Source organism: Amphimedon queenslandica, unplaced genomic scaffold (assembly GCF_000090795.2).
Source record: "Amphimedon queenslandica unplaced genomic scaffold, v1.1 AMPQUscaffold_13347, whole genome shotgun sequence".
NCBI classification, from domain to species: domain Eukaryota; kingdom Metazoa; phylum Porifera; class Demospongiae; order Haplosclerida; family Niphatidae; genus Amphimedon; species Amphimedon queenslandica.
Window position 1 is genome coordinate 142,593 of NW_003546417.1, and position 11,209 is coordinate 153,801.

Below are 11,209 nucleotides of genomic sequence, written 5' to 3' on the forward strand. Positions count from 1 at the left end.
AGTTAATAATTAATTTTTCTCAAAATCATTAATAAATTGAATATCAGTAATTATTATTTTTCTTTTTCTATGGTCTCACTCTCTTGGCGGATTTTTAATAATTGAGCAGTCCACAGCTGCACAGTTGAACTTTTGAAAATATCTAAATTAATTAAAAATTGATTAATTGATAATTTAAAATAAATTATTAAGAGCTACAAAATTTAACAAGATAAGCAATAATACGAATACCTTTTGTTGAATCAAAGAATTGCTGCAGTTCACCCTTTCTACCTTGATCTAAAATAAAATAAAAACAAACAATCCAACTCTTCCTCTTATCACTGGTTCTCTCTCTCTCCCTCCTCTCTCTCTCTCTCTCTCTCTCTCTTTCTCTCTCTCTCTCTTTCTCTCTCTCTCTCTCTCTCTCCCTCCTCTTTCTCTCTCTCTTTCTCTCCCTCCTCTTTCTCTCTCTCCTCTCTCTTTCTCTCTCTCTCCCTCCTCTTTCTCTCTCTCTCTCTCCCTCCTCTTTCTCTCTCTCTTTCTATTCTTTCCTGTCTCGTATTCATATGCCTGAAATATCATATCAAACTTGTCCAGATCATGAACTAATACTGCCTCTGGTGACAAACACTCTTCATAGTCCTAAAAGAAATTAAATTTACACCAAATCCAAACAACTATACACATGGCGCACGCTCTACAGAACACATGTACATGCATCATGATGTAAGTCACATCTTGAAAGCTTCTATATGCACATAGATAACATAGAGTGGTGATGTATGATGTCTAATTGACTGCAATAGAAGTGAAGCACAAAGCTCTATAAGTTTAATGTACATGTTCGTATGTTGAGTGAATTTATGGAAGTATGTCACAAGTTGCGATAGTTCTAAATCTACATGCATAAGATAGTGAGTGGCTCCCATACAGCTGAAGCATGAAGCTCTTAGCTTAACGTGCCCGCATGAATTGAAATAAGATATTTGCTGCTTATGAAGAAGAAAAAAGGAAGTCAAAAAGAGCTAAACTGATACACAATACGATACAAGATAGTCATAATCTTACCGTCCAGAGCGAGTATAATTCCTGACCAACCTGAAACATAATAATAATAATAAATAAAAGTCGGCCCTTACGTAATCAATCATGTAAAACATTATTAAACATTTGTTAAGTCTGGTACGTGACAATATACAGTTCTGCTATGACTGGGAGCAATGGATAAACAAGTGGTAATGCAATATGTAAAAAAAGCCTTCTTGGGCTTGCCATTGTACACCATTTTAGGAACAATGGAATACAGTCAATAAGATTAGAAAGGCACACGTATACATATAAGCATATCATTCATTACCTCTTTGGGAACAAGCTCAGAAATCTTTACCATAGCATCCTAATAAAAGTAAAATACAGGTACATACATGTAAACACACTATAGGTACCGTACACACACCACCACAGCTGTACTATAAGCACAGCTGTAAGTCAAACATACGCACACACACAAAACTACTTCTATGGCTTACATGTCACAGCAAACACATGTAGACCATGTTCAAGCTGCACGTGGGCCTGTATCCCTGGTTGCCAAGGAGGAAGCCCGATAATATAAAATGCAATGTTGTAGTAGCTGTATCTCCCCCTTCTCCATATACTTCCCCTACTATTGAATTATATTGTCTATACTGTGACCACATTAAAGTGGTCTGCGGTTATGAAAATGAATGAGATGACATAAAAATTTCAGGAACTGAGTCACCACACTGGAATAGCTATGTAGGCAACTGCGTGAGGCAGGGAGGGTTTTTACTTGCTCGTTTTGGGACTTTGGAGGCCCACAAGGTAGAATACCCACCAAAACACAAACCCAAACATAAACAAAAGAATGGGTGGAAGAAAGAGAGGGAGGGAAAAAGACAGAAAAGAAGAAGGATTGAGAAAAGATTGAAAAGAGAGAGAGAGAGGGGGGGGGGGAGAGAGAGAGAGAGGGGGGAGAGAGAGAGAGGGGGGGAGAGAGAGAGGATGATCAGATATCATACTTTCTCTCTCTGATGCTTCTCTTCTTTACTGACATTACAAGACGGAGTCAAGTCCCCAACAATACTCTCAGCTAGATCGTGAACCAGTGACATCTTAACACATCTACACATCCAATTAATAATAATAATAATAATAATATTTGCACAATGCATAACCAATAATAAAAATACAATTATTTGCAGCACGTAATTAAATTATTCAATAAGGTGCATGCACAATGACACACTTATTGTAATCAATCGAGTTGTCTTTAGAGAAGAGGAAGGACATTAGACTCATTCTGTACATGTGCCCCGCAACTGTCTCTGGCTCTTTGACGTTATGATTAACCCAACCGGTCCTTTTTAAATGCTGAGGGAAAGAAAACAAAAAGAGAAAGAAAGAGAAAGAGAGACAGAAAGACAGAGAGAAAAAGAGACAGAGACAGAGAGAGAGAATTAAAGAGAAAGGAAAAGAGAAGGCAAGTGAGGAAGAAAAGACAAAAGAGAAAAAGGACATAAAAGAGTGTGAAAGAGCAAACAAAGGAGTGACAAAAGGAATGACAATAGAGGAAGGGAGGGAGGGAGGGAGGATGGTGCCAGTAAGCTAGGGATGAAAGGGAAGCCAGTTCATTATAACAGCTGCAGGTTGGCTTGCTGTGGAGTGGATCCTAACACCAATCATTTCATTAGGAGTGAGGCACACATAACGTTATGTAATGACATATAATTTAACACCTTTGATCAATAAGACTGCTACACACACAATCTCACACTTTAATATCTTCAAACAAAAAAGGAGGTATTAAGAGGAAGACAATGTACAAGAGAAAGAGGGAGAGAAAGAGGGAGAGAAAGAGAAAGTGAGAGAGGAGAAGGAGAGAGAGAGAGAGAGAAGAGAGAGAGAGAGAGAGAGAGAGAGAGAGAGGAGGGAGAGATCAATGAAAAGTTCAAAAGTATGTCTACCAGTTCTGGTATGTTGATACATAAGTGTGTCAGCGTGTGTGCTTGTGTCTATGTTGTGTCTGCTATGTTTTCCTGTATATATTACCAAACATACACAACAGAGTGTGTGTACGAATGAGTATCAAAGCACCTCTCCAGTCAATATGCCAAATTAGTCATTTCATGAGGTACAACAACAAAGCGTACATAGACATACTTGCTAGTGACGCATTCTTTTTTATATCGGAGTAAACGAGACAATATTTTGCCTGGAATGGAAGGTCTCTTCCTTCGATTCCGAGTAGTTCAAAGTTTTGATGTGCCTGGTGATGCATACAGAATTCAAAATAATTTTGGAGGAAATACGGGCTGGCTGTACTATCAGCCAGAGGCTATTGGCTAATACATGTATTAGGTCAGGCATGGCATCAAATTGCATCATCACGTTTAGTAATAAAATAATAATAATAACAGCATAGGCATGGACACACACAATGATGATACTGCCATTTATAGTAGTGACACTATTACAGGCATTAATATGTGATGAGGTAATTCATGAAATAATGTATACACAATGTATATCTGATGCATCATCAAACCAATAGCGAATAGTGTCAGAGTGACAAGAGAAAGAGAGAGAGAGAGCATCATTTAAAGGGCATCATGTATACTATATCATTCATTACATAATGCATGATGAATGAGGAACTTGCACAACAGTCTCACCAATTGCAACAGTACCCAGCAACTCCAGCAGGTATCACAAGACTAAAAATTTCCTCATGACGTAATATCACATGCTTACAGGGCCACTATTTAGGGCGATACATTCCATACGTGATTATAGTCATTAAGTATAGCCAAAAATGGGAATATAATGAATGAATCCTTCCTCTATTGATAATCAATGAGAAACTGACACCATTGAGCACATTACGGTTGCTATGCTTTGTGTGGTGGAAATACAGATATTATGATGCATGTATTGTACTTATAAAAAGAATATACATGTACATGTATATAATATTTGCATGGTTCAAATTAGATTTTCTTTGTCAGAAAACACACATAAACAAACACAATAAACAGAAACACTGCTGTGAATGAGACGTGACGCATAGCTGGTTATAGTTTACAATCTCAGTCTTTTAGTTCTCATTCCGTGTGGAACAAACATTTGGAACAAACATTTTCTAAATAAAAAACGCACTCCTCAATGCTAAGTGTACAAAATGGTAGTTTAGAATAAAAATAAACAGAGCTAAAGTCAATTCCTACTTGCTACCGTATAGGAGGAACTTTGGAGGTAGTTAAATTTGGCAAATTCGGCGTTTTGATAGCCATTCGCCAAAATAAAAATCCGTCATTTTGAGCCATTATACGCATGCTCAATGGCACATGGCCACAAATTCGCCAAATTAAAATTCGCCAATCACAAAAGTTTAGCAATTCACCAAATTTAACTCCCTTCAAAATTTCTTGCTATATGGTATTATGGTAAATGCATGTGGGTATGTTCATGGGCAGAGTGTGGTGATACATATGTATGGCTATTCTTTAACCTGACGATGAACACCTTGTATTGTTACAAGGCACATGGTTGCTATAGTGCTCATGAATGAGAGGGTACAGACTAACAAGTCTTTAATCTCAGAGACCGACAAAGAGAGTGACCAGCTGTATCGCCAGGGCAACCGAAGCTCGTGAGAAAATGATTGAGTGGTTTGTCTAGGAACAAGGTACGTGTGTACGGAGGAATAGAGTGAGAACAATGTCAAATGACGTGCAACCAGTTGTGTCTCCGGGGCTTTATACCAAACCATATACTCCTCCTCATGTACATGTAACAATTCGGGCCTGTCTATGCAAGGGGGCCCTCTGGGGGGCTGGGGATAAATAACTACTATCATTGGCAATTGGGATGCTATATTATCAGAAGCGCATTATTAATAAAATTATTTTTTTAATTATTAAATCAATTCACCTTCAATTCAATCATTTTAAATATCATAATAGATCTAATTATTAATAATAGTTAAAGTATAAATATACAAAGTTTATAGACTCTAGGCTAGGCTTACCTACCTTGAGTTTGCTGCATAATTTAAAGAAAGTAAAAAGATTGGGAATGCATTCCTGCTCTTCTTGTTTTCTTTCTTCTGTTAAAGAGTCCGAGTCCTTTTCTGCCATTTTGATAATAATTTTAAATTATTCATGGTACTGTAATTAGATATACGCCGTCAAGTCTGACCAATCAGATTGCAGAACCGACGGTCCGCTGGAGCTATAAAAAGCGAATGCAGCAATTTTCTCTTCGTGCCTTCCCCTCTCTGCTCCTATCTCTCTTTCTCTTTCAGCTCTTTCTTGCTCTTTGCGTTGCCTCTTAGCTCTTTTGTTTGTTATCCTGTATCTCCTAACTACCTTCCTTTCTACTTTTAACCTCTCCTTCCTTCTCGCCTGAGAAAATCTACAGACGGTTCCTGCCGCCGACCACTAAATTTTAAAAAGAAGAAACCAACTCCGTTGAACAGCAAATCAAGATGAAGCGTCATCTTAGTGACTCAGAGACTGAAATGAACGAAGAATATGAAGAGTGTTCCAGGTAAAACCATTTTCCAAGTCATGGCGACAGTTCGAAGTGTGAACGTCACCTCTGACTGCATATTGCCGCTACTTGTAGCAACTATGGATGTGCCTTTGAAAACAATCTTGTTACTTGTTCTCTTTCTCTGTCTTTCTTTAGCCCCGACACCGCTCAAGTTGTTTCAAGAAAGAAGAGGCGTGGGGTGAGCCAGAAGCACCTACATACTCATGCATACATCGACACGCAGTCATGCACACAGCTATGTGTTCTTGCAATAACTGTGACATTTGCTAGCCTTGACTTTATTTTCCTCCCTCTCCCTCCCTCCCTCATTAGATTATTGAGAAAAGACGTCGTGATCGCATCAACAACTGTCTTATGGAGCTACGCCGACTTGTGCCTGCTGCATTTGAAAAACAGGTGAGAAAATTAGTATTATAGATCACAAACCACATAGTTTATAGTATGCACGTATGGTACTTTGTATTGAAAGAGGGCACATCTTCTTTGTATTGAGAGGGTATATGTATATACGTGTATTAAAAGGGAAAGTTGCATTTGCATCAAAGGGGAAAAAGACACAATGAAACCAGTTGTTTGCCAGATAGCACAATAGCTAAATGAATTATTGATACATGTCTTCCAATTACCAAAACCATGCCTTGTTGTCAGTATGTGTATGGATTGTGCATGCTCACACAGGAGCCCAGAGGCGCCCCTCAGTCTGGTCTGGTTGCATGTGCCCTTAAGTGGTTTCTGACTGTCACCCTTTGAGATTGTTTGATGTTAAGGACAGATGGGAAGTGGCTTGTGTACCGGCAGGGTTTCAGTGCAGTTGTCTGGGGAGGGATCGGCTCTTTGTTGCCATGACTACTAACAGCCTTTTACCCACAGTCCAGCCTCCAGTCTCACCCTATCTCTTCCACCTGTTGTCATTGTATGCCATAGGGAGGGGAGAGAGTATCGCCCACTCTCTCATATTCTCAAAACAAGAGGATAAGGGATCGGGTTACAGAGGGTGCCAGTATTATTTTGACGAGTGACTTTGTGCGGTAGTTTATTGAAAGAGTGTGTGTGTGTGGATACAACCTTTTGTGTGGTCTTAGATTCCTATCATATCATCAGTCCCTGGCATGTGCTGTAGTTGTTGCAATTATAAATACCAAAAAGAATCCCTTTTCTATCATCCAATCCTCTTGTCAGTGTGGCTCCAATGGGTCATTTTGTTTATTTGTGCATATGCCACTAGTCTGGGTCGATTCCCATGGGACATAATAAGGATAACGCACACAAACAGACCCACAAAAGTAAACTAAGCACATGCACTACCACTGCCACACATTATGCAGCACAAAGTGTATATACCAGTATAATTATTGACACACACACACACACAGTCTTTAGTAAATAATGTCACCTGGCTAGCTTGTCGGTGTTTGTGTCTACTATAGTTGTTATGGCAGATGATGTTGTGTCGTATATCTCTTAAATTACTATTTTTAGTTCATGTCTACTTATCGCACGCATTCCCTATGCCTTGCTTGTGTTATCTCCTTGTCTCTTGATGGCTCTTGCTGCTTATGCAATTATTCATAATCCACACACACGCACACGCAGATGCTTTGCTTGTAGCTTGTTATGTCGCACGTAAGCGATGATTACCAAATATTTGACAATTAATGACTCGAAGTGCATGCAATTAGACGACTACACGTTGACACTTATTTGATGGTCCTATAGTAGACAGGTGTTCCCTCTCTCTTGCACTCTTGAAATGCGTAGTAATAACAATTGACATATTTTCATTTGTATCTTGCAGGGCTCAGCCAAACTTGAGAAGGCAGAGATACTCCAGATGACCGTTGATCATCTTCGCCACCTCCACCAGACCAGAGACCCAAGAGGTAAGATTAGCTCCTATTAAAGGATTGTGAACAGATGTTATGACATTAGGAATGTCACTGGATGTAATAGAGTGTGTGTGTGTGTGTGTGTGTATAGTAGTTATGTATATGCTTTGGTATTTAAGAGTTTAAATGATCTCATTGCATTTGTATGACTTGCCAGCCTCATAGTCAAAATGTATACATGCTTATATACATGTACATGGTGCTAATGGTGCTTAGTTTATTAGTGATAAAACTGTGGAATGTGTGGCATCCAAAGTGATTAATGGTTTCATAAATTTAAATCATCTCTCTCCTCTCCTAATAGGATTCACTGACCCTCTCTCTGCCTATTCCAACACTCGTGCTTTCCTTGACTACAGGGTAATGGGATTCCGTGAGTGCGTGGCCGAAGTTGCCCGCTACATGACAAACGTTGAAGGCCTTGACATGAAAGACCCCATGAGAGTCCGAGTTCTCAACCACCTTGAGAACTACCTCACTCAGCGTGAGCTTGCCATCAATGCCGCAGTAGCTGCCAGTGCTCAGATGGGTCTTCCCAAACTGTCTCCTCCAGCAACTCTCCCTCCAGCTGGTATTGCCATACAGCACGCTACTGGGCCCTTTATTCCAATCCCAGCCCATAGAGCCTCACCAGACGGCAACCTGTCCCCGCCAACAACGTTTGCTCTCCCGACCCCGGTCATCTCCTTTGCCCCCACCACTGCCACTGTCCCTGTTTTCGGTGCCGCACATATTGCAACTCCTAATGCCCACCCACCCATCATATCCCTTGCCAAGATTGAGGGGTCCGTCCAGGCCACCCCTATTTCGCCAACTAAGAAATTTTGCAGTTCAACCTCTTCCTCACCTTCAGCTACCAAGCAGCCATTCCGCCCCTGGGCAGACCCTACCGACGATGACTAAACCCCTTGACTTTTAAGACCCAACGACTAATAGACAGGACTTTATTTAGACACCGATCGAAACAATTGACTAGGTGTAAACAAAACTGCATGTATGTATACTTGTAACGTGGTACATGCTCTTTTTTTGACAGACTTTATGACTAGACAGGAGGACTCCGCTCCAAAATGTCACTCTACAGGCGTGGAACATACGACCATTACCATCCACCACCTCCTTCCCCCCTCATCTACTACACAGAGAACAACCTCTGGACTAATCCCGAACGATTATACACGCGTACATGTGTATCATTGCGACAAACCCGAGGGAAAGGCGGTGCCACGCCCACACACAAATATTGAAGACACACACAAAATTAAATTCAAGACACAAGCTCAGAGACTCAAATAATAATAAACCGACAACTTGCTTTCCTTCACTCTTCCTCTCTCTCTTTCTTACGGCACAAAACCTACAAACCAAAGACTTTAGACGACGCTCCCAACTTCTGGGACAAGACGTTACTCTTTTTGTTAATTAACGAATACTCTCCCCCAGACCTCCACAACTGGAAACTGGCCGGAGCTGTCTCTTTCCATGAGAGACGACTTTAAAAAAACTTTGCATATTTTTTGCAGTGACGATTTGACGTTTAATATTACGACAAGTTCATTCTAAAGACTATTACTCACCAGACCCCCCAAGTACAAGATCAGAGACTCATTGACGTATTTACATTCTGACTATATCTCATACATGAACTATTGCTAACATAGCATCGACCTATACAGGTGTTTGCCTATTTTATTTTGTTGTGACTCATTACTAAAAGCTGCTTATTATTTTGCCATTATTGTTAGTTAGTGTGTATCACGTAGAGTTAGTATTATTATTATTATTATTCAATATTTATTTTTGCTGATTTTTCCTTGACCATTAATCTAATTTTGTTTGAGTTATGTTGTGATGTTTTTTTTGAAAAAAAATTCAATTTCAACCATTACGTTAACAGTTGCTGCAGTACATCCACTGACACTTGATTAATGACTAACTTTGAGTTGAATACAGTGCCTCATTAATTAATAATAAGAGATTAAAGTTTAAATATAATTGTCTTTTGCTGCCTAAAGTTTATGTAATAACAGTTTCAGTATTACTCATCTGTTGATTCATTAGTTTCAGTACTCTCACTGTTTGATGTGTGGCCTTCTGACTCTTGTGCCACAGTGCTACTAGCATCAGTACTTTTACTACTAGCTAATGCATCTTGAGAAAGAGTGGACTCTAGTTCTGGCATATCGCCTTCCTTTGATGCATAAGTATTCGTATCACCTTCCTTATTATCTTCTTTATTATCTTTACAAGACTCTAAAGCGGTTTCATTATCAGGTTGTAGCGCTTGCATAGGCTTCTGTGTCACAGTCCTGTCCTGATTCTCATCACTCTTTAGAGCAACTGGTGTCGACTCCCTGCATTCTCCTTCCTGTCTTATGCTAGCATTATCATCAGTGTCGTGTGGGGAGTCCTGGAAACGTGTGACAATATCCAAATTATCACTTATTAGCTGGTTCTCTTTGCTCTTGATGACCACAATTGCTTTTCTCCTTCCTTTCATTGCTGTATGAGTGTGGAGCTCATCAATGGCCCATTGCCCCTCAGACTCTGGCACATCATCATTTGAGAAGGAGGGAGAGTGAGAGTAAATGGCAAAGACTGGATTGCTATCTATTGATTCTAAGTCTCCTTCATAAGCACATCGAACTGTTATTCTATAAAGCAGGAGAGAGAGGAGAGAGAGAGGGGGGAGAGAGAGAGGGGTGAGAGAGAGGGAGGGAGAGAGAGGGAGGGAGAGAGAGGGGGGGAGAGAGAGAGGGAGAGAGAGAGGGGAGAGAGAGAGGGAGAGAGGGGGGGAGAGAGAGGGGGAGAGAGAGAGGGAGAGAGAGGGGGAGAGAGAGGGAGGAGAATGGGGAGGGAGGAAAGAAAGGGATAACATACAGTCTGTGCTTATAAACAAGAAATCATCAAACAAAAGAGTATGGTCTAATAAAGTATAATTGGTACATGAATGTAAATAAAAGTACATATGTGTAAACTGTAGCCTCAAACAATGAAGCTGATTCACAGAATAAGTATGCGCAAGTGTGTGTGTTCATTACTTATAAGTCTCTGTTGTCTCTAATCCTTCAATATAGGCCTTGTTTTTACCAGAGCTGTCCTACAGCAAAAACAAACACACATAATCTTGAACTCCTTCCTTGAGTGTGTGTGTGTGTGTGTGTGTGTGTGTGTACACTAAATGAGAGGCGGAAGCCATGCCAAAGTTTCCTTCTTTGCTATCATTTCAGTTTCCTCTTCACAATGACATCACACACACACACACACACACACAAACACACTAGTCTCGCTACACAGACCATTCCCTAGCCTACAGTCATTGGGTCCAATGCCTATAGGCTGGGGAATGGTCTGGCTAGCAAGGCTACACACACACACACACATTGATAAGGATGAGTACACATTACATTGCAAGGAGTATATAACATTAGGAAGAGCATATGTACTCTTGATGGCTCTATCTCTCAATCATTCCTGAGTACTTTCAGGAATATGAAATAAAGCCTGCATATGTTGTACAGTGCACCCACATGTAATAATCATTGTTACATCTTTTCAAAGTTTTGGGGGATCAAAAAAGGTCTCCTAAACTCCCTCTAGGTCTGTAATGATTATAGAAAGGCTAATAGATAGAAGGAGGCAGTAATATACTGGCATTATACGATAAAAGGTGTTTATAAGAGTTAGAATAGAGGGCTCATTAAACTCTAGGACATATGAATGGACAAAAACAATACAATAATAATGAGGCAGGCAGATCTAAT

At 40.0% G+C, this 11,209-nt stretch overlaps 3 protein-coding genes across 5 annotated transcripts in view; 1 reads left to right on the forward strand and 2 right to left on the reverse strand.

Annotated features, from left to right (window-relative positions):
* Positions 1-9: 9 nt before the first annotated feature.
* Positions 10-5,233, reverse strand: LOC100631788 (HD domain-containing protein 2 homolog). 2 transcript variants are annotated; one of them, XM_011406391.2, is made up of 8 exons: positions 5,037-5,233; positions 2,252-2,376; positions 2,025-2,127; positions 1,340-1,378; positions 1,051-1,080; positions 534-624; positions 232-279; positions 10-142 (listed from the first exon to the last, which is right to left on the reverse strand). In XM_011406391.2, the coding sequence occupies exons 1-8, from the start codon at positions 5,139-5,141 to the stop codon at positions 54-56; spliced, it is 630 nt and encodes a 209-aa protein (XP_011404693.2). In that variant the 5' UTR covers positions 5,142-5,233; the 3' UTR covers positions 10-53. The 2 variants fall into 2 exon arrangements, with proteins under 2 accessions (XP_011404693.2, XP_019853487.1); XM_019997928.1 differs by lacking the exon at positions 5,037-5,233 and adding an exon at positions 4,514-4,789.
* A 39-nt stretch (positions 5,234-5,272) lies between these two features.
* On the forward strand, positions 5,273-9,289 carry LOC100640672 (hairy/enhancer-of-split related with YRPW motif protein 1-like). Its single transcript, XM_003387405.3, has 5 exons — positions 5,273-5,553; positions 5,695-5,737; positions 5,872-5,955; positions 7,355-7,439; positions 7,750-9,289. The coding sequence occupies exons 1-5, from the start codon at positions 5,492-5,494 to the stop codon at positions 8,346-8,348; spliced, it is 873 nt and encodes a 290-aa protein (XP_003387453.1). The 5' UTR covers positions 5,273-5,491; the 3' UTR covers positions 8,349-9,289.
* The window catches only part of LOC109582883 (centrosomal protein of 97 kDa-like), a 14,048-nt gene continuing 12,091 nt past the window's right edge, over positions 9,253-11,209 (reverse strand). Inside the window, exons 23-24 of one of the 2 annotated variants that reach the window (XM_019997922.1) lie at positions 10,487-10,545; positions 9,253-10,099 (exon numbers count right to left, since the gene is read on the reverse strand). In XM_019997922.1, the coding sequence (XP_019853481.1) occupies positions 9,484-10,099; positions 10,487-10,545 (675 nt within the window). In that variant the 3' untranslated portion in view covers positions 9,253-9,483. The remainder of the gene's footprint in view (positions 10,100-10,486; positions 10,546-11,209) is intronic. The other variant, XM_019997923.1, reaches the window with a different exon arrangement.

Bases quoted from the DNA above. Each gene is read 5' to 3' on its own strand.
- LOC100631788 (XM_019997928.1), bottom strand. From the start codon at position 4,774: ATGGTTTGGTATAAAGCCCCGGAGACACAACTGGTTGCACGTCATTTG. The intron at 1,379-2,024 runs GTATGATATCTG...TACTTTTATTAG, and splicing joins AGAAGCATCAGAGAGAGAAA to GATGCTATGGTAAAGATTTC. The intron at 625-1,050 runs GTAAGATTATGA...AATTTCTTTTAG, and splicing joins AATTATACTCGCTCTGGACG to GACTATGAAGAGTGTTTGTC.
- LOC100640672 (XM_003387405.3), top strand. From the start codon at position 5,492: ATGAAGCGTCATCTTAGTGACTCAGAGACTGAAATGAACGAAGAATAT. The intron at 5,554-5,694 runs GTAAAACCATTT...GTCTTTCTTTAG, and splicing joins GAATATGAAGAGTGTTCCAG to CCCCGACACCGCTCAAGTTG. The intron at 5,738-5,871 runs GTGAGCCAGAAG...CTCCCTCATTAG, and splicing joins CAAGAAAGAAGAGGCGTGGG to ATTATTGAGAAAAGACGTCG.